The 24662-nt window shown below is 39.4% G+C and overlaps 1 protein-coding gene across 1 annotated transcript in view; it reads left to right on the top strand.

The window, feature by feature from the left end:
- Positions 1-24662, top strand: part of pappaa (pregnancy-associated plasma protein A, pappalysin 1a) — an 87473-nt gene that overhangs the window by 16688 nt on the left and 46123 nt on the right. Inside the window, exons 6-10 of the mRNA XM_053340026.1 lie at positions 199-320; positions 8967-9468; positions 18161-18289; positions 18435-18526; positions 20751-20947. Coding sequence (XP_053196001.1) covers positions 199-320; positions 8967-9468; positions 18161-18289; positions 18435-18526; positions 20751-20947 — 1042 coding nt within the window. The remainder of the gene's footprint in view (positions 1-198; positions 321-8966; positions 9469-18160; positions 18290-18434; positions 18527-20750; positions 20948-24662) is intronic.

Here is a 24662-nt window from a genome sequence, read left to right on the forward strand (position 1 = left end):
AGGATAGTGAGATTTAACATACTATGATGTGTTTATAGACTAAAGTAGTTGAAAGCATCATCTTAAATCTACGTTTAACTCTCATTCATTGTAACAGCATTTTACATTATAATCTTTACTGTATATCTTTCTTGTATAAATGATGTGTATTTGACCTATATCTAAGTTGGTTGCTGTACCTGTCTGTTGGTTTCCTAGAGAAGTGGGATCAGTGTGTGATAAATGCACGGAGGGGAGAGTTCTACTGCAGTATGCCTCCAACTCCTCTTCCCCACGACCATGTGTTCCTTCTGGACACTGGTCCCCACGTGAGGCTGAAGGTACAGTGCAATACCATATAATACATGTATTAGGTGTTTGGTTTCATGGCATGGAATTCTGTTATTGTAATTGTCATTGGTAGTTGATTTGCAAGTCGTACAGTTCTTTATGACATACAGTGGCGTCAAGTGTATTGATGCCTATCACAATAAAAATGGGAATATTTTTCCTTCCTTATCTTGCATTTTGCACTGAATTTCAGTCCTAAGTCAGTTTTGTTGATTTACAATGAGCTGTTTCTGCAAAAAGTAAATTAAGTATAAAAGCTACACCACATCCACAGTATACAGTATGATAATATGATTTGAGGTTTGTCTTTTTTTGGCTTTATGAGTCAATACTTCAGCATGCAAACATTTTTGTGACTGACTCATCCCCAAAACATGCAAATGAATCAGTGGACTCATGACACTTGGGCCGTGGGACAACATGGAAGGATCGAAGAGGTCGCTTCCCAATGGATGATGCTGTATGGTACCACAATTCCCATATGAGGGCTGAAGCCCAAAACCAATGTCAAAGATCATGTCTTAGATGTAATTCCACATTTAAAAAAAAAGTTACTTTAGGGGGATTTTAGTGCAATAAATGCTGAAATTAGCAGGATTTTCTATTCTTGCCCTGGTAGCAAATCCATATTAGAACAACTATACAAGGATTGGCATTAGAGATGAGGTATTAAAGCTATAAAAATAGTTGTTGTTGACCCATCTGTGCACCTCTGACCACTGTAGTTCTGGCAGCGTCAGCATCAAGCATACTGTGGGTTTTATTCATGTGCAGCTATATGTGCACACTAAGGGCCTGATTTACTAAAGGTCTGCATGTGTAAAAACGTGTGCAAACTTAAAATGTGCAAGCTCAGTGCACTGCAGTGCACTGAGGTTTGCGTCTTTCAACTGTGCAAAATAGTATGCGCTGTCCATTTAGTACGTTTGCCATAATGAATATGTAATATGGGGCGTTTCAACCCCAGTGTGCAAAATACAGGGAGGAGAAAATGCAAATATGTTATTTACCACACGCATTGTGATTTACCAAACCTGAAGGTATTTTTTCTGACGCTAACTGCGTCTATAAATAATACCTTTGAAGGGCAGGTATTAACCGGCTTTTGTCACTGTGGAGAGGAGGAGACGGAGGCACAATGACAGAATACGCACAGGACGGAGTTTTTCCACCTGTGTTATAATTTTGTAGTGGAATATTTTTGGTTTTACTAACAGTATTGACCTTGTCACAAATATTCTCCCATATGTCGGTTTTTCTGGTAATATTTGTTTTTTTTTATAACTCAAATATATTTGTTAACCTCTTCCACTAGAATCTGATCACATTTCATTTTACGCTTGCAGCTTTCTGCTCGTCCAAACTCTCCATAAAGACATGCAAAACCCTCATTTAAATACTGACTGTCTCCACCCTGTTGCACCTGTCTTCATTTACGCAGTTATTCTTAGTAGATCACCCACAAAACTCAAGCAAACGAAACAAGCAATCTATTGCACCGTGCACGCAATTTAGTACCCACTATTTGGGATCTTAGTAAATCATATTTTGGGAAAATTGGTCTGAACATGTGAATGGACAATGGAATTGGAAACAAGGCCCATAGTTTTCTCAGTGAAAAAGAGTCTGGATTGATTAAAGAATTGTCCAATTCGCTATAAATCCACCAAGATTATCATAGATAACATAGTATATTATTTTCTCCTGAATGAGTCTTTCATTGTCTTAATGATTTTAACATGTAGTTTGCCCAGTGTCTTTAAACTCTTAACTAAATGTAGCCAGTGGTCCCATATGTAAGGTTCATGCTACAATTCATAGTTACTAGTAAATTGTAGCATGTATTTTAATGACTAAGGCTGTGCACAGTCAAACTTCAGCATCATTAATGAGATGCTAAAACTGTAAGGTCATGTAGCTAGTCAGACCAAAGTCTATTATCCATCCATTATCACACCTTTAAATCAGTGTTTTGGCGCGTACACTCTGGAGCTATATTCCCCCATAAAATATATCAACTGAATCTGTCAGCTCTTTCATGGAGCATCAGATTCATTTATATACTGTAGGCGATCTATATGTTCGGGAAGGTCATGTTGGCACGGCAGACTTTATCAATTTACTGACAACAACACTAATAATAATAATAATAATAATAATAATAATAATAATAATAATAATAATATTATTATTATTGGTGATAATAATATAGACCTTTTAGACCTAATTGTGTGGCTTTTTTCTGAAGGTGTGTGTTCAAGTCTTGTTGTTCTGATTGTGTGTGTGTGTGTGTGTGTGTGTGTGTGTATGTGTATGTGTATGTGTATGTGTATGTGTATGTGTATGTGTGTGTGTGTGTGTGTGTGTGTGTGTGTGTGTGTGTGTGTGATATAGATTCGCTAAAGTCACTGAACCTTGCCTTAACACTGGCTATAGTGTGTACCAGAGGCAAGTCTGGGCTTGTCTAACATGCTGTGTGTGTGTGTAAACTGTACTCTATTTTCCCTCTTGGAAGGGGTCCCTGTTTGTGGCAGCTCCCCATTCCCTGTTAACTCCGCTTGGGCCAGCTTCTCACTGGATATCACAGCTGCTGTTTCCTGCTGTGTTGGTGCATACGCGTCCAGCAGTTACTTGCTTCCAAAAGACATTCTGTTAATGCAGTGACACTAAACAACTGACTGTAAACTGAATTATTTGCATATTCACTATTGGCTTATATACTGGAAGATAAACATCATTATGTTACTTTGCATTTGTGTCTGCATGCATTCATGAGCATTCATGCATACACATGGCACCTGTTATCGAAGGCCTTGTGGGCTGTGTCCTCACACTACTTGACGAGGAAACACTGGCGTGGTCAGAGAGAGCCAGAGTACCTCTCATAAATCTTTCTATGCCCTAGGGAAATATGGCTAGAGGAAAAATCAAGAAGGAAAGAAAAGGCAAAAACACAAATGGATATGGATTCAGGGAGTGGGTAAGAGAGGTTGGGTGATAGTTAAGAGAATTGCATGTGGTTAGAGACAGTCACAAGGGAGGATCCTGGGCTGATTGAAAACAGAAGTGTGCATGAATGGAAGTGAAAGTTCCAAGATGTGCATGTTTGCCATCATATATGTACAAGTGTGTGTGTGTAGCTCATATATTCAAGTCCCTGTTGTGTCAGAAGTGCAGTTGGAGGTGTTTGGTGAAGAAGTACTATATGTCTTTCATATGCATTTACCAAATAATTTTGGTTATATGGCGTTCTTCACAACAAGCATGTGTCTCTATGTGTATTTCTGAATAACCCATCAAGGTCTGAGATATTATTAGAAGTCTCCTTATAAGAAGCATAGTGTCAAGGCTTGCTGGTTTACATGATGCACTGACTTAATTCAATAACAGAGGGCTTAACTTGTAGCATGAAAGGTCAACAGTCCAAATGAGGACAACTCACCAATATGAACAAAAAGTATGCCTTATCTCAATTGTTACGTATGACACAAAAATTTGAAATATTTGAAGACTTCCTTCAGTGATTCCTACTTGCCTTGATGTACAGGTTGTTTTCGCTGGTCAACCGAGCGACCTTTTCATTGCAGCAAAGTTGCCAAAGTTCATCCATGATTTTAACAATCATGACATCATTTGACAATGTGATTACCTAGATTCAGTAGATGTATTCTTACCTAATGCATTTGTCTAATTAACAATTAACTGCAAAATAGTTGTACTTTAATAACAGAACAAAGATGCTCACTTTTCTATGCCTCAATTTTGAATATTGCCCAAGATTGATCTGATATAGAAAAAAAGGAACATAGTTAGCATTTTGGTCAGATGCCTGTGTTTAATGTATCACTTATGGTGGTTTGTTACTATATCAAAGAATTAGCTGTACTGAAACAAGTGATCAAATATTTTCCCATTCATGTCCAGGCACATGAGCCATATTGAGAACGATGTCTTAATGTGTGATGTAGATGAATTAATGTTTATTTTGTCCTTACATTTGATGCGTGCACCTTACAAAAACCCTTTTCAGTGAGAAAAACACATAGCCCCTTCAAAAATCATATCTTTCCAGGGGCAAACATTATACACCATGTTATAATGTTACAATGTTCATATTAAACATGAACCAAGTGTCAAAAAAAGAGGTAAACATATATAGAAGTAATCCGAGTGAACAAAAAGCACCAGCTTCAGACTGATCTTAATGCTTGGTTTCCAATGATTTTTTTTTACCTTCAACCTTAGCCAATGTCAGTTTGTGACAAATTACAATATGGTAATCTGCTCCACACACAGTGTGCAAGTTCACTGCTCCATTCTGCTAACAATATGGCATTTTTCCATTGTTTTGGGGATAGGTACTCCGAGCTATGACTCAAGTTGAGCTGGCACACTGTGTGTTTTTCCATTATACAGTGAAGTAAAGTAAGTTGTTTACATGTTGGAGGTGGGCTGGTAATCTGTAGCTCCTCATCCAACTATTTCTGCTATTCATCTCTGCATTATTTCTAAATGATCTGCTGAACACAGAGCTCCAAATATTTCAATTAGATGTCTCACCTGATTTTTACCATCACTAATGAAGCTCTGCTAATATGATGAGGAACACATTTAATTTCCTTTCATTTTTTTTACAATAAAAGCCTCCCATTATTTCGTCATTTAAGTACTTTTAATATGCAGCACTAAATGTTGGGTTTGCATCGATGGTAACTTAACACAACTTCGTAATGGCTGCCCTGCTGCAGGCTTCCAGAAAACTGGCCAATCAAAACAGAGTGGGCTCTTTGGCAGGGAGGGGCATGAAAGAGGCAGGAGCTAAAACAGACAGAGGCTGAACTGAGGAGCTGTATGAATGGCCAGTATAAGGTAGATAAAGAAAAGATAAAGTTACTCCAGTGGAGTCCCAGAATGAAAATATAGAGCTGGAAATGAGCATAATAGGTCCCCTTTAATTAGTTTCTTCTGGCAAATCAGTAGTTAGATTAAAATAATGAACTACATATAAGTAAATATAGTCTAAATTTGTTTCCTATAGTTTGCTCCCATTTTTATAAAATGATTTTCCTTGGTTCCTTCCATCCAATAGGTCCTCCATATTAAACAAAAACGCGTAGTTGGTCCATGTCCTACAGAATGACACAGCCTTTTTTGCCCTGATGAGCAGGACTGCATCACAGTTAAAGAAACATATGTATATATATATATATATATATACACACATTTGATCTGACAATTCTGTAGTATGGGAGAAATAACTTATTTACATTTAGAAAGATATCATGGTTAAAATAAGTACTTGATTAAGATTATGGTTAGGGAAAGATTGTGGTTTTGGTTAAAGTGACTACTTTGTTAAGGTAAGGGGATCTTCGTTGTCATGGTCACACTAATAACCACTTGGTTACAGTAAGAGAATGGCCATGGTCATGGTTGAAAGAAACGAATGTTAACTGTTGACAGAAAAGGGGAAATTAACTGCAGCCTCCCATGTTAAAATGTAAAAGTCTGATGTTTTGTTTATCCATCCATCCACCTCAACCTCCTATATCTGCAGACTGTGTCACTGTAGTTCCCCCATCGCTGTGGTGGGCAATAAATATAATTCTAGTTATATTTAATCATATAATTATAGAAATATAACTCTAGGTTGCTAGTGGCCTGTGTTACTTAATTGTGAATAGTTTTGGGCATTTGCTGAAACAACCAATGTTCTATTTTTTTTCTGTTTTTTTAATCAAAAAATCTGTAGTGATGTGTACCCAAAAGTTGCATCTGTGCTATCTGCTCTACATTTAAAAAAAATACCATCTACCAACAGCTATGAACCTCTGAAAAACCCTGAATGCAACGTGATGTGACATTGATTCCCAAGCTATAGAGTGTCTTTTGCCTCTATCAAGTGTGTCTGTGAAGTGTCTTTCTGTTTGTGTGTGTGTCAGGGCAAAAAGGTTGGAGGGGGTTTATGTCTGCATTCTGAGTGAGGAAGTGTGTAACAGTGTGTGACAGTGAGTCATCGATAGTGAGAGCCAGAGCCAGACACTTCTTAGAAAGCATAAAGTGTGCATGCCCGGACATATCCCTGACTGTTTATTCATCCGGCTCTCTGAACTTTTTGTGGATCACTATGATTCTCCAGAGCAGAAGGATTATGACTGGATAGTGGGCAGGCACCAGCATCTATTCTGGAGTCATGCTTCAACAATCAGCTGATTTCTGCAAGCTGTACCAAACATTGATCATACCGATCCTAGCTTCAAAACATGTGGATTAAAAAGATTGTTTAATTGCAGAGGTTCTGATTATGAAATTCCCAGTTCTCTGGTGTAGCACAATTATCTGATGACTTGAAAAATAGATCATTGATTGAGGGCCAAATCAAAACATGTTCTGGAAAAATGATCCCAGCAGAGTACAACACTGTCAAATCAGTTAGCATTGGAAATGGAATTTAAAAGAAAGTGTTCACCCTAAATGTTTTAAAATCTTTTCCATTATAAACCCCATGCTCCTTTGCCCATATCAGCCGGAACTCCATAAAGAAATGCTAGTATTGTGTATTTATGTCTAACATTTAAAAGAAAAACAAGGCGTCAAAAATTAAGACTAAATTCAGATTAGCATTGCATGAAAAACTGTTCTCTTTGAGATGATAAAATGGAAAACAACTGGAAGGGAGAAAATCATGAAAACAATGTGACAGATACACAGCTTCTACTATAGCCCCAAATCCCATGGGGAGTACTGGCTTGTGCGTCAATTTGGCCACAGTTGAAATGACGGGTCACTTGTTGCTCTCTGACCCAACCATTGTAAGGTCATTATCAAAAATATTAAAGTTGTCAAATGAGATAAATCTTGATTTGTAATGTAATCTTTTAATTCCACAATCCCTATTGTTTAATATGTAACAGTCAGGGGACAGTCAGATTTTTCATAATTCGGTTGTAATCATTGTACTCTGCAAGAAGCAGTGTGCTAACATGATGGCTATCATTACCAATCTCCCAAATTCCAGTGAGATGTAACCTTGTCCATTTCAGTCATATCTGTTTAGACCTCCACCTTTGCACCTAATCTAATATTCATGTCATACTGAAGAGCTTTGGGAATGGCCTATGTTTAGCCTAGCAGCAATTACACTGCAGTTACTACTGTATTTCACTATTTTTTTTCCAGAATGGGTATTTTTGTTGACACAATAATATCCAGATTGGATCAGCTAATCAACAGCGAATGAAAGGCTCATATTCAAAGCTTGGGTCTGGATGGTTCACTCACCTTGAGGCCCCCTCTCTCAGCTCTAAGAGAATTATAGGTCAAACACTTCAGAGCTGAGCTGTTTATATAGCAGTAAGCAGCTGATATCCATTTTGGGGGGCCTGTGTTTTACTATGAGACTTTTGCATGATTTACACCATCTACTTTTGTACTGTGAATATTGATGACCTGTTGCAGGTTGCTGCCATATCTACACTTAAGTTGATTACATGTAAATCATTGAGGTTTTGATTTTGGATTACAAACCCTTTGGTTGCTCAGAGTATATTCTTAAATGCATCTTTGCATGTTTGAAATATAGTTTACATTGCCTTAGGTTACACAGTGGATGACACTCCTATTTTGTCTCCTCTTAAATCTCCAACCACATTAGCAACAGCGCCAGAGCAGGAGTAGGGCCCATCATAACAGCTGACATTACAAAATATTTTCAGTGGCTACAGCTCCTTTCCTTGCAAAAGCCAGGACTACATGAGGGGGGAGCTGAGCAAAGCCAAGCTCTTGGAGTATCTTAGTTCATTCTCTCCCAGCTTCCCCCCTTTTTTTCTTTCTCTCTGTCTCTCTTTCTCTTTTCCTTTAATTCACCTCCGCTCTGGCCACACACACACTTACAGTACAATAATAAATGTGTTGAGATAATGTGGCTTGGAAACCATATTCAGTCCTCACTTGATTAAACACTGGAATTTTGCATGGTGCCCAGAAATGAGGTTAGCAAATGGCTTCGTTGGTTGCCAGCTTGGAAATGCACAAAAGGAAATCGAGGGAGAACATAGTGTCTGCCGCTTGCTGGCTTCTAAAAGTGCTTGATGAATGTTAGTGTACGTCACTTGGGATAATGCGAGTTAGCTGTGTGTGGACTCCAAATATGGCTGGAGTGTGACTGTTAGAGGTTGTAATGACTGCGCTGAAGTGAGAACCCTGCACAGGGCCTCTCTCAGAAGGTACACACCTCAGCTCTGCCTTTCCTCTGCAGATGGACTCACAATGAACTCTCAGTTTCACCTCTACCTTGAAGTTGCAAGAAGTGTAGATACGCTAAAAGGATAATTGATGCAAATACTTGATCTGTCAGCACTTATAAAAATGCAATGAGCTTTGTTTAAGAGCTGCCTTACCTGTACAGACGTTGCTTTTCATGCATCCTTAAATGATTTTTCGGGACCTGTGTCATAAAATCATTGCACATCTTTATGTAATTTAACAACCATTCATTATGTTTTTGTGGTAAATGGCACAGTGGCTTTTGCTTACTGTGTCTGATTTATATTTAATGTGATGTTGTTGTTTCTGTCCCCTTTTTGTTTACAAGTTGGGTGTGACACTGTGTCTCTTTTTGTAATTTTATCCCACAGGCCCTCCAGATGTAGAGCAGGCTTGTGAGCCAAGTGTGCGCACCTGGAGTCCCAATGCAGGGACTGAGCAGGGCGTTGTTGGCCTGTCTGAGTGCCCCCTCCAGGGCTGCATGCTCCAGCTGGAGTTCCCCTACCCACTGGTACCAGACTCCCTGACTGTGTGGGTCACCTTCTTCAGCCCTGAAGAGACAGCACTGCCTGCTATCCACAACATCTTGTTACTGACTGTCAGTGGGGAGAACAGGTCATTGGGCCCCAGTAATGTGTTCTGTGACACCCCACTGACTTTGAAGCTGGACATAGAGGAAGAAGTTTATGGGGTACAGTTTTTCACTATGGAACAACATTTAGAGATTGATGCCACCCTGTTGGCATCAAAACCAGACTGCACATTTTGTAGGCATTGCCAACCACTCCGATACCGCCTGTTGCGCCAACCACCCTTCACCCATGCACCACACGGTCTGATTTTGAATGAACCTTCCCGCCGATATAAAGACAGGTGAGTGAGCTGGTAGGTGAATATTTTTGTGTGAGTGCACAAAGTTGCTCATCAGTCAAAACTGACTGTGTCAGTGCTTTGCATAATATTTAATATGTTCTCTCTGACATTTCTGAGTTGAAAAATAACTAAACGTGTTCAGGGTTTGAAAAAGACCAACCTTTCCTCCAGGCAGAGGAAGAAAACCATACAATATGTTGGACATGCTTTGGTTTGAGACAATTGTTTTTGTCCAAAGTATTTTATAAGCTGAGAATTGCTGAGTGGTTACCATTTTGGTTCTTGCTTTGATGTGACGTAATTAGGGATTTCTAGACCTGAAAGTGAGAAGGTGTTTGTTTATCTGTGGAAACTATGCACAAAAATATGTGCTTGTAATACCAGATATCCTTTTTTTAATACCCACAGGAGCACTAGCAAGCCACCACTGCTTCTGCAGTTTCAAATCTGCTGCTCAACATTTGTTTCCTAAGTCACAGGTCAATCGTTGCCCACATTTGTTTTTTCCCGTGTTCCATGAAGCAAGGGCAAACAGATGGCTTGTTGAAGGTATTATCTGCACACTGTGGTGATAGTTTAGTGCTTTGCTTTCATGGAATGTGCTGACTCGATAAAGATTGTGCTATACATGGCACTGCTGTGTGTTATGCCATCTCACTATTGTGCTGTCAGTGTGGTTCACATGAGAAGGAAAGTGCTTGATAAGAGGCGAAAGGATGAGTATGCATGTTATGCACGATGGAGTGATGATACCTGTTTTCCATAAAGTACCCTCACACAACTTCCTGGTTGAATGGCAGTGTCTGTGGAAGGCTGTCTGCAGAAGGATATATTATTTGGGGGTTTTGGCACACTTCAGTGATTATTGATGTACTGTAGGTAGTTTTACAGCTGTGGTATATTTCACTAGCTGTGGTTGCATTCCAGTGGTATTGGTCAGTGGCACTGGCTGACTATTTTCTGTTGTGAGAGCATATGGGATCTTGTCTCTGTTAGATGGTCAGAGAAGTTTTGTAGCAAGTAAGTATGTGTGTTCCAACCATTAAAATCTAACTAATTCAAATATAACAAAACTTATATATTTGTAGAACATTTATCTAAAAACATTATGGAACAATACCTAAAAAAGAGGAATTTTAAAAGATCACACTGACTTTCTCACCACAAACATAGCCTTTGACATTGAGTAGTAAAGAGCAAAGATCCCCCAGATGTTCTGGCATGCCACAAATCCAATGTAAAGTGCTCTGTTTGATCGCCTGGGTCCAGCTGCTGAAATGCTTTTGGTGACCACACATTGAGCTGCTTCTTCTTCCAGCATGTTTCCACTGGATTGGATAGAGTGATGGAAGCCTTGATGAAGGGGGTGATTGACCTCCCACTGTCAGGCCACTGGCCGTTACCTGAGCCGGGGCAAACTGACCATCAGGAATGGTTGACATCTTGGCTCCTTTGGCTCCATACATGGGTGGTGGTTTGTTTGGAATTGCTAAGGGCTGGGAGGTCAGGGCAACAAGGTAAATTATGGTGGGGAGTAAGAAGGGTGAACTGAAGAGGAGATGTAAGGGTTGTAGGTTGGGGCCATTTAAATCATTGATAGGCTCAGGAGGGGCAACGTGATGGAGGAGAACATTAAGGGGTCAAGAAAGTATGAAGAGAGGGTAGGGGGTTATGGTTAGTTTGACCCCATCCCTCTGAGGCAGCCCAGCCCAGGCTAATCCTCTCTGTGACATGGGTTTCAGAGCTGTCATTGAGTCAAAGCCCATCAGAGCTGATGTGAAGAAACCTCCTAGAGAAAAAGAGACAGACTGGAACTTCCCCAGCATCACTATGACTCTTCACCCCCTCTGTAATCAGACTCTACCCTGGTTCAACACAACTCTTCTCTATTATATCCTCCATCCATCCCCTGGACTCCTCTGCTGACAAGTCTGCTGCTGCTTGAGAACTCAGTCTACCTATGCCTGCTGCAAGATTTTCTTGTCCATGTTTAATGCTCTAGTAATCATCATTGTGGGTACCTTGTGTGTGCACCAGTAAAGGCATCAGTATACTCCAACAGTGTAAGACAAAGAGAAAGAAGCAATCCACAATTTGATTCACAGCAGTTGTGCGGTGGTGAGAGTAATCAGGGTTTGAACTTCTCTATCAAGTTCTATGTTTTCATTCTTTGCACAACTATTTAAGGAACTTTCCATGTACTTAAAAAAGTGGGCAACACTTAAATGCCTTTCAGGAGAGATTGTCTGAAACTACGTTAAAAAGCTACAAAAACTTTTGCCTCCCAACGTGGCCAGACAACATGTTGCACAAACTAGTTGTTTTTGTTTCTTTTGTATGAAGCAAACTTGATATTTGTTTGATAAAACTTTGATAAGAACTTAATATAGCAGAATAACTTTTAGTGTCATTTTAAAAATATGAACAAATATTTAAAATAAATTAGGTGCAAAACAAAACAAAACAACTATTTGATAGTAACAGAAATTACATTAGGCTTAGGTTACTCATAGGGAAGACCTACATTGCTTTATTGTAACACATCTGCATAAAACACAACTCCCTAACCAAACCAGGAAGTGTTGAGTTTTATTAACAAAGTAATGAAGCAACTTTAACTGGCTAACCTGGAGCAGTTATCAAACAGAGTGAATTAGAAATAAAGGCCTGCCTCTAATACAAGCCTCCTTCCAATAAAGGCCTTTTACTTTCTGCAGCTGAGGTAAATAAAGTTCCTAGTCACTATTTGGGGAAATACGGTATGTGTGTAAAGGCCATAGGATCTGAATCTTAAAAATATGATGTTATTATTTCACAGACTCCTTGCAATTACACCACGGACCACTAGGGGTCTGCGGACCTATGGTTGAGAAACAATGCTCAATAGGATGTGGGACTTCAGAAATAAGCCTTGCATAATCCTCCTAATATGAACCATACAGCATTTATGAGTTTCAGACAAAGTGAATACTGTAGTGTAGTCTGGAGCACCCAAATCTTTTCAGAACTATGTATTCCAGGATAGGAAACACACAAATGATGTCCATACAGCATACAGTATCATATAGGGAGAAAATTAGCCTTACTCCAGCAAAGTTATGTCAGTAACCAATATGTTGGTTTGTTAGCGTGAATGAAGAAAGTTGAATTTCTTGGAATGCGGCTGCACAGCAACTTATTATGTACTTTCTTTCGTTCTTTCTCACAAATGTAATCAATAGCAACAATTAGCAGACTTATCAGCAGTCTAATGTATTAAAAGCAATCTTCAGCTTTCTAGTGTTTGTGTGTTTGCATAGGTTGGAACATACAGGATATGATGTTGTACATGGGTCTTGGGGTGAGCTGCAAGCCCTGGTTCAGGTAAAGGTCAATTTCAGAGGGGACTGTAGTATTTATATTTCTTAAGTATACCTACAGTATGTCAATGAAATGCTGCTGACAATAGCAACACAGAGGCCTTCTATGCATGCATTTTCTGCCACTAAAATGATCTCCTATCGTTTTAAGAGTGCCTATAAAAGTCAAATTACATTGTTTGACATACCGTAGGTGTAAAATGAATGGCAGCGAAACCTCAAATGCATATCAGCTGCCACACTAACAAAAGTACTATTGCCTTGTTTATTGTTCTTGCAGGTGCGATCTAAGATTTTCTTCTCAACTTCCTTAAATTTATCTACTTTTCTCATCTAGGCTCTCTCAGCCAAGAACAACAAGCAGCTACAGAACGGAAACACATCCATATGCATGCTCACACATAAGCCTAGTGCACAAATCAGTGAAGGCATGAACACACACTGATGAACACACACACACACCAACACTCTTCTTACCCTCAGCGGCAGACACATACATTCGCACATGCTTCCATGCGTAATCACCTGGTCCTATCAAAACACCTTTGAAAGGCATATTGCATTGACTTGTGCTTGACTTTGAGAGTGAGCCAAGATAAAACCTCTATTCCTACAGGGGTCTTCAAAAGAATGTCTGGATGACAGAAAGAAGCACCAATGATGAAATCTTATCACGTGACACCTTGTCTGCGACTGGAGTCCTTTGTAGTATGAGTTGCATATCAGACCAGTTACATATCATATCAGTTTTATGAATCCTGCATCATGTGTCAAATTATTGTACATTAATGCCTTTGTCATTCTAAATGTTGTTCTTATTTATTCTACTCACTAGGTTCTATAAGGGGTGGATCATTTATAGAACTGTGATAGATCTGAACCACATCTTCTGTTTCATTCTTCTTAACACAGCATGGCTATTTCTGGCGAGGTCAGGAGGAATCAAGCATGCTTCTAATTGGGAACAGGTTGAAAGCCATGTTGAAACAGTTGTTATCACGCTATGAGGAGTAGAACTATTGACCCTGTAAAACCAAAGGTGCATTATGATACCCAGGTAACATATGTTGCTTAGAGGCATACTTTAAATCTCAGTCCAGCACAGGATGTAGGAACTCCACTAGTGGATTAGTAGATTGTCTCTTGGATCTGTATTTATCTTGTCTCTATCTCCTTTAGAAATACTTTGTTTGACCATTGCATGATCCTTTTAAACCAACACAAAGACTTTCAAACTGATAATAGTCAATTCCTTCCTTGTAAAGCTTCTTCTCAGGTCATTTTTAGGGCAATGGCTACCTTCAAGACTGAGGTGCTGACTGAATAATTATGTTATCCATAAGTCTAGGGAGACCTGTGATAGTGACCAGAGCAATTACATTGGAGAAACGCAGTCATGTGCTGTGGGAGCACTAGGAAAGGTGTATGTCCACCTTGCAAACTGTGGTCAGTTGAATTTGATTAGATGCTATGCTTCCATGCTTGATGTGCTCCACAACCAACCATTATATCTGAGACCACAGAAAAAGGCCACAAAGAAAGTGCTTTAATGTGTGAGAATGCAGAGGAGTCCATACTTAAGGCCTGCAAGAACTTTGGCAGGGTGAGGAAGCAGCCTTTGTAGTGATGCATGACACAGAAGGCATCTGAGTTATTAGTGCAGTCTGGGGAAACAATTGAGGATAGTATGGGTTGGTGTACTGTTGCTGTCCAGTAGAGTTCAGCTACTGGTGTTTTGAATTAAAGCAATGACCCTGAAAGTTAAGGAAAGGATATTTAGTAAAAGGACTTTTGGGACAACACTCCTGAAGTTGCTCAATGTAAGCCCAAGGCCTCAACAAAAAAAAGTTGTGGGCCCTGCTTAAAAAAGTGAAAGTACGTTTGATAATGCCAGCCCAAACGTACCATTATGCATAAACAGAGAATTAAAGTGCTTCCTTGCAGCATCTTTTTCTCTCTTCTTTCTGTCTATTCTGTGTGTTTGGTCTACTCAAAGATAAAGTCTCCTACAGCTTGACTTTTCCAGAGGCTAAACTAATTCAATTAGTGGGGGCATGTTTGAATGTAGCCTAAGGTTGCACCGACATGAGCCAACATCGCAGAACAGGACATACTGTAACATAGAAGAGAGTCTGTCAGGTCAAACATTCTGTGTTGATAATAATAAAGCCAACATAAATATCTCATCCTAGGCACAATTTTTGCTGTGGGGAAATTCATTTTGTTATTTGATCATAAGGTCCATTGGTTTTTATGTTTGAGACAGCAGTGATAACTTGAACTTTGTCTACTTTTGTCTGCCGGGAATGTGATGAACAAACAATGGAGAAATTGAGAAATGAAAATGAAGGGGGACGGGCATAGGTGATGGACCCTAGTCAGAAATATCATGAAGAAAACTTCCTGTTGTAAATCTCTTGTTTCTGTTCATTTTAACATGAATCACCACAGACAGAGGACAAGATCATGCACACACACAAACAAACACACAAACATGCATAGCTTTCATTCTACTGTTCTGTGTATCATGTTTGACCATGGGTATGCAGAAGACCTGCTTCTTCATATTCACTACTTTAAAAAGAAATTTAACTGAATGGTTTGACTTAAAGCTCATCGAAGGTTATGGGTTCTCTACACATCACTCAAAGACTTTCTTTGTGTAATTGCTGACTGTAGCTTTGGCCTTGGATGAAACCTTTGTGGTACCAGAGTAATGTTTGCTGCTGGTGCTGCATTGCACTCACACTGGGGATTATATGGCAGCAGTGGGAATAGTGGTTTATGCCTGTGTACTCTTGTTTAAGTTTGAAGGCCTCAGTTGGCAGGCAGTGAGCTACTAATAACAAAGGTATTGTTAGTGTGTGTGTCTTTGTATGATCTGCATGTAAGTGTATGTGTGTGCATGCCTGTGAGTTGCTCTGTGTATGAATCCACATATGCCCTGGTACTTATTTGATCAGTACACTATCCTTGCATGTTTATCATTGTATTTATAGGATTGCAAAAGACATTCCAAAATTAAGTCAACAATACTGTATTGTCCACATGAAATGATCTATGGCTATCGTATTGGTCCAATTTATCCTCATTTACTGATGATGTATCTAAACCATGTACATTATTTTTTTTGACCATGTACTTAACCAATACTAGACATGATTACACAAAACAATTATACATTTCTCTCCACTTATATATAAAATAACATAGCACACATTACAGTACACCCAATTATTTTCTCTATTGTGCTGACTTAGTTACACTTAGCAAATACCGCAGTGTTTTTATCAGTGTCATTAATTGGCCCATAATAGATAAGTCGGCGTACAGGATTCCCCATTGTAATCTGACATAGTGATCACCCAACATTCAAACAAAACAGAACACCAATACATGAAAGTTAAATGGAAACGTTGACAATGAGAGTCAAAGCAATTATTAAAGTAGAATAAAAATATTATATGTAATTATAATTATATAATTATATATGCCTGATTCATTTGAATGAGTGCACATTTAAATAAAAAAGTTAAGACTGTAAAGTTTTATCTGTAATGTGTCCACAAAGACACATAATGTGTCCACAAAGACACAAAACAATTATACATTTCTCTCCACTTATATATCAAATAACATAGCACACATTACAGTACACCCAATTATTTTCTCTATTGTGCTGACTTAGTTACACTTAGCAAATACCGCCGTGTTTTTATCAGTGTCATTAATTGGCCCATAATAGATAAGTCGGCGTACAGGATTCCCCATTGTAATCTGACATAGTGATCACCCAACATTCAAACAAAACAGAACACCAATACATGAAAGTTAAATGGAAACGTTGACAATGAGAGTCAAAGCAATTATTAAAGTAGAATAAAAATATTATATGTAATTATAATTATATAATTATATATGCCTGATTCATTTGAATGAGTGCACAGTTAAATAAAAAAGTTAAGACTGTAAAGTTTTATCTGTAATGTGTCCACAAAGACACACACACACACACACACACACACACACACACACACACACACACACACACACACACACACACACACACACACACACACACACACACACACACACAATATAAAGCCAAAAACTCTGAAAGCCAAAAAATATAAACCATAAAGGAGAAACCTTGACCATAAGCGACAAATCACAACTATAAATGATGAACCAAAACTATAAGCAAAAGAAAAGAAAGTCACACTGGAAAGAAAACTGTAAACAATACAGTTGCAAATGAGAGTGCTGATGTGAAATCAGTTATCCTATTTCTATTGTTTATAATAGTCTATACAGATAAATAAAATAAATGCTTATTGTTTCTGTGGTTGCCTTTACATGTTTTTCCAATTTTTATTTTTAGTTCCATTTATGGTTAACAAGCTCGTTACATGACACACACTGTGTGGGAGCTAATCAAAAAGTGCAGGCTACTTGTCCCATGTTCTATGTTTATACAGTACTTGCTTTAAGCAATTAAATCACAAGATTGTCACTCACTTGATCAATAGTTTACAGGACCCAGTAAACCTGGCCATTCATCGAAATCCAACAGAGATTATTTGACCCATTGAGAAATATAAGAAACATGTAAAGGCAAATAATAGAGAGTGGAAAAGTAACTATTTGACATCATAAAACTGGGACAATTAATATCATGACAGCACCCTCACTTGCACTTGTTGTGTCTCATTTACAGTTTTCTTTCCTTGAGTTTAGTTTTATTACTTTGCTTATGGTTTTGGTTTCTCATTTACAGCTTTGATTTTTTTGTTTATGGTTTTGGTTTTCTCATTTATGTTTTTTTTTTTCCTTTCAGACTTTTTTTTCAGACTTCCTTATCATGATGACTCAAGAAACCATCATGGCGACTTACACCGACAAAGTGAGTAGTCCCCAATATTTCTCCTGTCCATTGTGTATTCGTCATGATGGTTCCTTGAATCACTATGATAAGGAAACAAATCAAAGCTGGACCCAAAGAGGGTAAACTCAGCCATATCAATGGTTTACTGGATAGGTAAATGCTGTTGTGCGGAAGTGTGTGCTGAGACAGATGTTCTTATTTGTGTTGGCTTGTGATACCTTAGATGCTAAAAGATTGCTACAACACACACTCACCGGCAAACAGAGCAGCACTCCTAATGCTAGTCGGTTCCCTGCAGGCCTGGTCAGCATCTCTGTCTCAGTATACAATCTTTTACTCTTTTTCTCTTTTCTTTATTTGTAATTCTTTACCTGACATTTCTTCAAGGCTTCACATTTTCCTGCGTTAGACATCCGACTCATTGTGATATTTACCGCTGTCTGTGCAGGGACGTGGCGCCACGTGTTGTGTACACCTATCAGGTCCAAACCATATCCAGCCAGAGTGAGAGTGAACCCTCTCCACCTCTGGTGCACGAACTGGGTGCAACCTACTGCGGGGATGGACGGATACAGAGGTAACAGACACAGACACACATACACACACGCATTATACAATATCTATTAAAATGCATACAGATGTTATGAATACCAGTTTCATTTGGTATTAATAGGTTTGGCAGTGTGTGGATGTTTTCTAAGAACTGCCTCCTGTAATTTTAGTTTCAATGGAGAGGAATGTGATGATATGAACTCTATGAATGGAGACGGCTGCTCCAGTCAATGCAAGAAAGAGCCCTACTTCAACTGTGTTGGTAAGTTATATGGACAAAGATAACCTTACAATTGAAATAGGAGTAAATACCTTGGCTGTTTCTGTATTCTCTGAATTACTGTAGAGGAAAATACTGGAAATGTATCTACATTTACCGTCAATGCACCTTTGATCAATATATTTAATCCCTGATTTCTTAAGAAGATCTGCTCTATTGCCACTAGTAGAAGGATGTGGTTGTAATACAACCTTTTACCAAAATACTTCATGCTTTCTCAAGAATAAAAATGCCATTAGATATCATAATCACTTTGACCTCCTGTAAAAAATAAAATAAAATGAAAATACGAAAAAAACAAATCTGGAAATAATTTTCTTTTAAAAGGGTGAGTCATCTTATTTGACATAGTTTAGTGATTGGCATCTACTGTGTTGTTTTGTTTTATAAATAGATGGATGAATTCCTGTCCAGTTCTCCTGACCGTTATTTTGCCCCCTGTTGTGATAGTGTCTGTGTGTGCGCATGTACAATACATGCATGCATGCACACACATGTGTGAGCCTCTGTGAAGTAGCCACTTAATCCCTGTCAGATTGCTGGATGACTGCATTGGCTGTGCTGTTTTTCCACCAACTGCAGTGCTCAGGGATGTGTGCAAGTGTCTGTGTTTGTGTGTGTCCCACACCGCCTGACATAGTTGTAGTTTTGCACAGAAATCGGACACTATAATGACGGGACCTTCTGTCCATCTGTCTGTATGTGTGCAAGAGTGCCTGCTTGTCAGCGTGTCGGTAATTGAAAGGTAGAGTTGGATGGAGAATTGACGTAAAGTATACAACAGAGCCAGGGTTCTACAGTCTGGATGAGCTTTAATAGACTATGCACGTGATCGAGCCGAATTATATCTGCAATTGATGAAACGGACAAGTTGTGTTCACACGACTCCGTCTGGCATTACAATCCCAGTGGCTATTTCTCTATAGGGCTCCTAGCCACAATAAACACAGGTGCAGTTAAAACAAGAAAATGCAATCTGATTTCCTTTAGCCATGTTCCTACTGTCACAAAAGTGATATTTTTGGATGTCAGTTTTTGCCCAACATGTTGTTAAATGTAGCTTGTAGAAGATGTTTTGTCAAAATGTTTGTTTTGTCAACCTCTGTACTTTCTTTTCTCTATTTCTTCCTCTAACGCTTGGTCTTTTTTCTTTTTGCTCTTGCACTCAATCACCTTTCCACTTTTTCCGTTATCTGTTTATTCTATCCCTGTCCAAATTCAAGAAGCAATACTCTTCTCCTTTTCCATCCTTTTCCTCCTCTCTTTAGCTCACACTCTGCCTACAGTATAACTCCTGCAGCTTTCATGAGCCACTGTTTGAGCTTCCTCTTGTCTCTTTCCCTTCTTCTTTGCCTCTGTTCCTGCTGAGTGAGTGGCGGGAGCGTATTCTGTATGCCCCCTCAGTAGCCCCTCGTTTCACCATTGCCAGAGCACAGAACTGACTTTAGTTTTTGGCTGTGCTGGGGAGGGCTGGAATTTCGAGGAGGAGGCCCCGGCCAACTTGGCACAGAATGCCGCCTTTCCCCCTAACTGGAACCCCACCGACTGACACTGCTTTAGCTGAGAGCAATGAGGCCCAGGCAACCTCCCTGCTCTGCTCCCCTCTCCTCCAACCCATAAGCTTCCAGTTCCAGACCTTAACTCCGGGTGGGATGTCTGGAAAAATTACTGCTGTATCTTTCTTTACCTCTTGGATTTGTCTGGTTCCTCCCCTATACCCCCTTCCTCTCTCTGTGTTTGTCTCCCTGCTCTCATGTCATCGCCCCCCCCCCCCCTTAATACTTTCTTTTTTGTTTCTTTCTTCCTATCTTTCATCTTTGTTTTCAGAGCCTCGCATGCTCAAGTATTTATCCTCCTTTTTCCATCCACCTTTTATCCTTTACCTCCCTCCCTTCTATATGGTCTTCTTCCTCTACACCTTACAACATAATAGAGATATGATTAAAATGATATTCCAAAGGATCAGGGGGCATGTTCTATAAAAATTAAAAAAAAAGAAAGAGAGAGTACATTTTGGAGTGTGTAAAAACTCACCTGTTTTGGTTTGTTCAAATAAAGACACGTTAGACAAGGAGTGGGGTGGAGGATATGTAGAATCTATACTCAATCATCACTTTACTTAAAAATAACTTGTACTATATAGGTTAAACACAAATACCGATTTATTTGACCTGACAACTTTTTGCTTTTGTCTTTTCACCTACAGAGGAGCCAAGCATGTGTTACTATTATGATGGTGACGGTGTTTGTGAGGACTTTGAGCGAGAGACAGGTGTGAGAGACTGTGGCCTCTATACCCCCAGCGGTTTCCTGGACCAGTGGGCTTCCACTGTTGAAGTGTCCCATGAGGAGAAGCCTTACTGCTCTGGTGAGGTGGCTGCTGGATACCCTGCTGTTACAAAGGTAAGGTCCAACACAGCTTGTTTTATTCACAGTATGTATATATATATATATATATATATATATATATATATATATATATATAAACATATATATATATATATATATATACACACACACTACCAGTCAAAGTTTTAGAACACCCCAATTTTTCCAGTTTTTTATTGAATGTCAAGCAGTTCACACTAATGAATAGCTTGAAATGATACAATGGTAAGTGGTGAACTGCCAGAGGTTAAAAAAAAGGTAATAATAATAACGCATTTTATTTTAAGGTGCCTTTCAAAGCACTCAAGGTCACCTTACAAAGCACATATAAGACAACAACAGTACATCAAACAATATAAATCAAGTGACATTAGGAGTGATGTGTTCAATAGAGGGAGTTCTGGTGATGATACGAGCGGCTGCGTTCTGTACCAGTTGGATTTTGTGGAGAGATTTCCACGGAAGACCAAAGAGGAGAGAGTTACAGTAGTCCAGATGGGATGTTTACCAGGATAGCAGTGCAGGTTGGTGAGAGTGAGGGACGGAGACGATTGATGTTACGTAGATGGAAGTATGCAGACCGAGTAACGTTATTGATGTGGGCTTCGAAAGATAGTGTGCTGTCCAAGATGACACCCACGCTCTTTACCTGAGGGGATGGAGGAACAGTGGAATTGTTGATGGACATGGAGAAAGTGTTGAGTGTTGCTAAGGTTGATCTGGTACAGATGAGGAGGACCTCAGTTTTTACACCATTGAGTTTAAGAAAATTGAGTGAGATCCATGATTTAATTTCCAGTAAGCAGTCGGATAGAGCTATGGGTGGCAGAGTGGAAGTAGGCTTAGTGGAAAGATAGAGTTGGGTATCATTAGCGTAACAGGGGAATTGTTTGTCAAATTTCCTGAGAATGTGACCAAGAGGCAGAAAAAAAATAATGGGGGGCCAAGAACAGAACCCTGGGGAACACCACAAGCCAGAGGGATGTCAGTGATTCCAATGGAGGCTAATCTGTCCAGGAGGATGTCATGAGAAACAGTGTCAAAAAACAGTCCAGAGTCAGATGCCATCAGGAGGTCGTTTGTGATTTACACTAGGGCTGTCTCAGTGCTGTGGAGGGGACGGAAGCCTGACTGAAATTGTTCAATCATGTGTTACTATTATGACGGTGACAGTGTTTGTGAAGACTTTGAGCGATCCAGCGGTTTCCTGGACCAGTGGGCTCAGTTTTGGGTAAGGTTACCCAAAACTGAAAATTATATAAAAACACTTAAAAATGTAGGTCTTTCCTACAGAGAAATTGCGAAGAACGCCAAGGTGTCAGAAAGTACCGTTTCCTTCACCATCGGAAAGCACTCAGAAACTGGGGGAAACTCTGAAAGGAAGAGGTCTGGCAGACCCAAAGCCACAACAGAGTCAGAAGACAAGTTTCTGAGAGTCCACAGCTTGTCTGATAGGCGGCTCACACGACAACAGCTTCAAGCACAGCTTAATAGTGGTCGTAGTAAGCAAGTCTCAGTTTCAACTGTGAAGAGAAGACTTCAAGTTGCAGGTTTGACAGGTCGAGTTGCAGCAAGAAAGCCATTCTAAGACGTCAGAATAAGAAGAAGAGGCTTGCCTGGGCCATGAAACACCACCAATGGACTACTGAAGACTGGAAGAAGGTGTTATGGACTGATGAATCAAAATTTAAAATATTCTGATCGTCACGCAGGAGATTCGTATGCCGTCGAGTAGGCGAAAGGATGGTTCCTCAGTGTGTGACATTAACTGTAAAATATGGAGGAGGAAGCAAGATGGTGTGGGGCTGTTTTTCTGGATCCAGGGTCGACTACCACAGCATTCAGGCAGTATCCTCTGGTATGCATGTAGTTGGTCATGGGTTCATCCTACAGCAAGATAATGACCCAAAACATAAGTCCAAGCTATGCCAGAACTACCTTAGGAAAAAAGACCAAGATGGTAAGCTTGAAAACATTTTTTCAATAAAAAACTGGAAAAAATTGGGTTGTTCTAAAACTTTTGACCGGTATATATATATGTCATTTTTGATGTGACAAAAACATTCTGCGACACCAAGTCAACTAAAAAAATATGACAATAAGCATCAAGCTTTAAAATTCTCCATATGTAGACATGAAATTATAAGTAACCTGTCAATCAATGAAAGAGTATGAAACAAATCAGAATATAATAGTTCACAGGCACTCTGCTTAGTTGTTTGGGTCACAGGCTTTGAGCCTTTGGAACACTTTCTTTCTCATCCATAAATATTTTACACATCAATGTCTCAACGATTCCTCATTTTTGGCAAGACACTTTCATAACAGTCTCTTTTGCTGGTTTGCCAGTGAAGTAATTTTAAAGATTGGTATATTTAATTAGATGTCTCCCAGGGTGGATGCAGAAGTTTGCCACTCTCATTAAAGTAATGCTTATTGAAGACGGGACAAGAGGCCATTGATTCCACCTAAGCCTGGTGGAAGCATTGATCTGTTGCTGTCTCAGCGCAGAGAGGGGCTGATTGCCCAAAACATTAGGGTGATGCATACATTCATGTACAGACACACAAAGCTTCACGTACATAAAAGTGCACTGGGCTCAATCTTATTTAATTCCCTCTTGAAGTAAGTCATGTTGTTAAAATACACTATCTCCCTTAAATCCAAATTTAACATTTCGGGTCAATATTGTCCAATTTCTTTATAGCTTTCGGGGTCTCTGCTTTTAAAAAAACAAATACGAAAAACATCAAATCTGGCAGTATCTTGCTTTTATGTTAAGAGTGACATCAATATGCATTGTTAAATTTTATGCACAGAAAAATTGAAACCTCTTACAAAGGATCGACTTTAAATACAGGCATTGAAACTGTAAGGCTGCACACACACTAGACTGATATTGGTGTCTCTTCTGAGTCATGTGTGTAATGTTGGAAGTAGAGCTTGTTTCCACTACTGATGGTGCATTTTACAAGGCCAGTGAAGTAGTTATTCTTGAACAGCTGTGGGCAGGTGCCTTGTTCAAGCACATTTTGGCAAGGATTCACACAACACAAAGGCAGGAGATACCATTTAACACATTTAATATGTATATGGCACCACTTCTATCAGAGTGAAAAGGGGAACATGTTCCAACCAACAACATTGCAGATGGTTTATTCTCAGAGAGGAATGAGACACCAGTGGAACATGTCCGTATAACCATAAAGAAAGGATTTCTGCTGTGAAGGACACATTGTTCATACAAAAAGCACTTTTACTGTTGAGAACACACTGTTCCCCAAGGGTCATATGTGATGAGATCACCTCGTTACAAGGCCACTGACTGTACACTCTATGTGGACACACAAGTCTATGTGCACGTGTGGAAAATATGCAAACGCAGGTTAACAAAACACAACACAACAAACACATCTCTCCCCGCCTCTTTGTTTCTCCTTTTCACTCCATCCAGTAAATAATTTGTAACAAAGCTGGCAGGTTCACGATTACATCAAAAATGGTGTCCTCAGAGCTCCGTTCCTCACACCAACACCAGTACATGTTGATGTAATCACTGATATTTATTTTTCCACTCCAGTGACATACACTACAGCAGCATCAAATACCATCTCTTCAACTGAACACTGTTCTGCCCTTGCTGTTCAAACACAAATGCACACATAAATGCACACATAAATGCACATTGAATTATGCAGACTTGTTTGCTTATGGTAGTCCCTCAAAAAAC

Source organism: Scomber japonicus, chromosome 19 (genome assembly GCF_027409825.1).
Source record: "Scomber japonicus isolate fScoJap1 chromosome 19, fScoJap1.pri, whole genome shotgun sequence".
In the NCBI taxonomy this organism is placed as follows: Eukaryota; Metazoa; Chordata; class Actinopteri; order Scombriformes; family Scombridae; genus Scomber; species Scomber japonicus.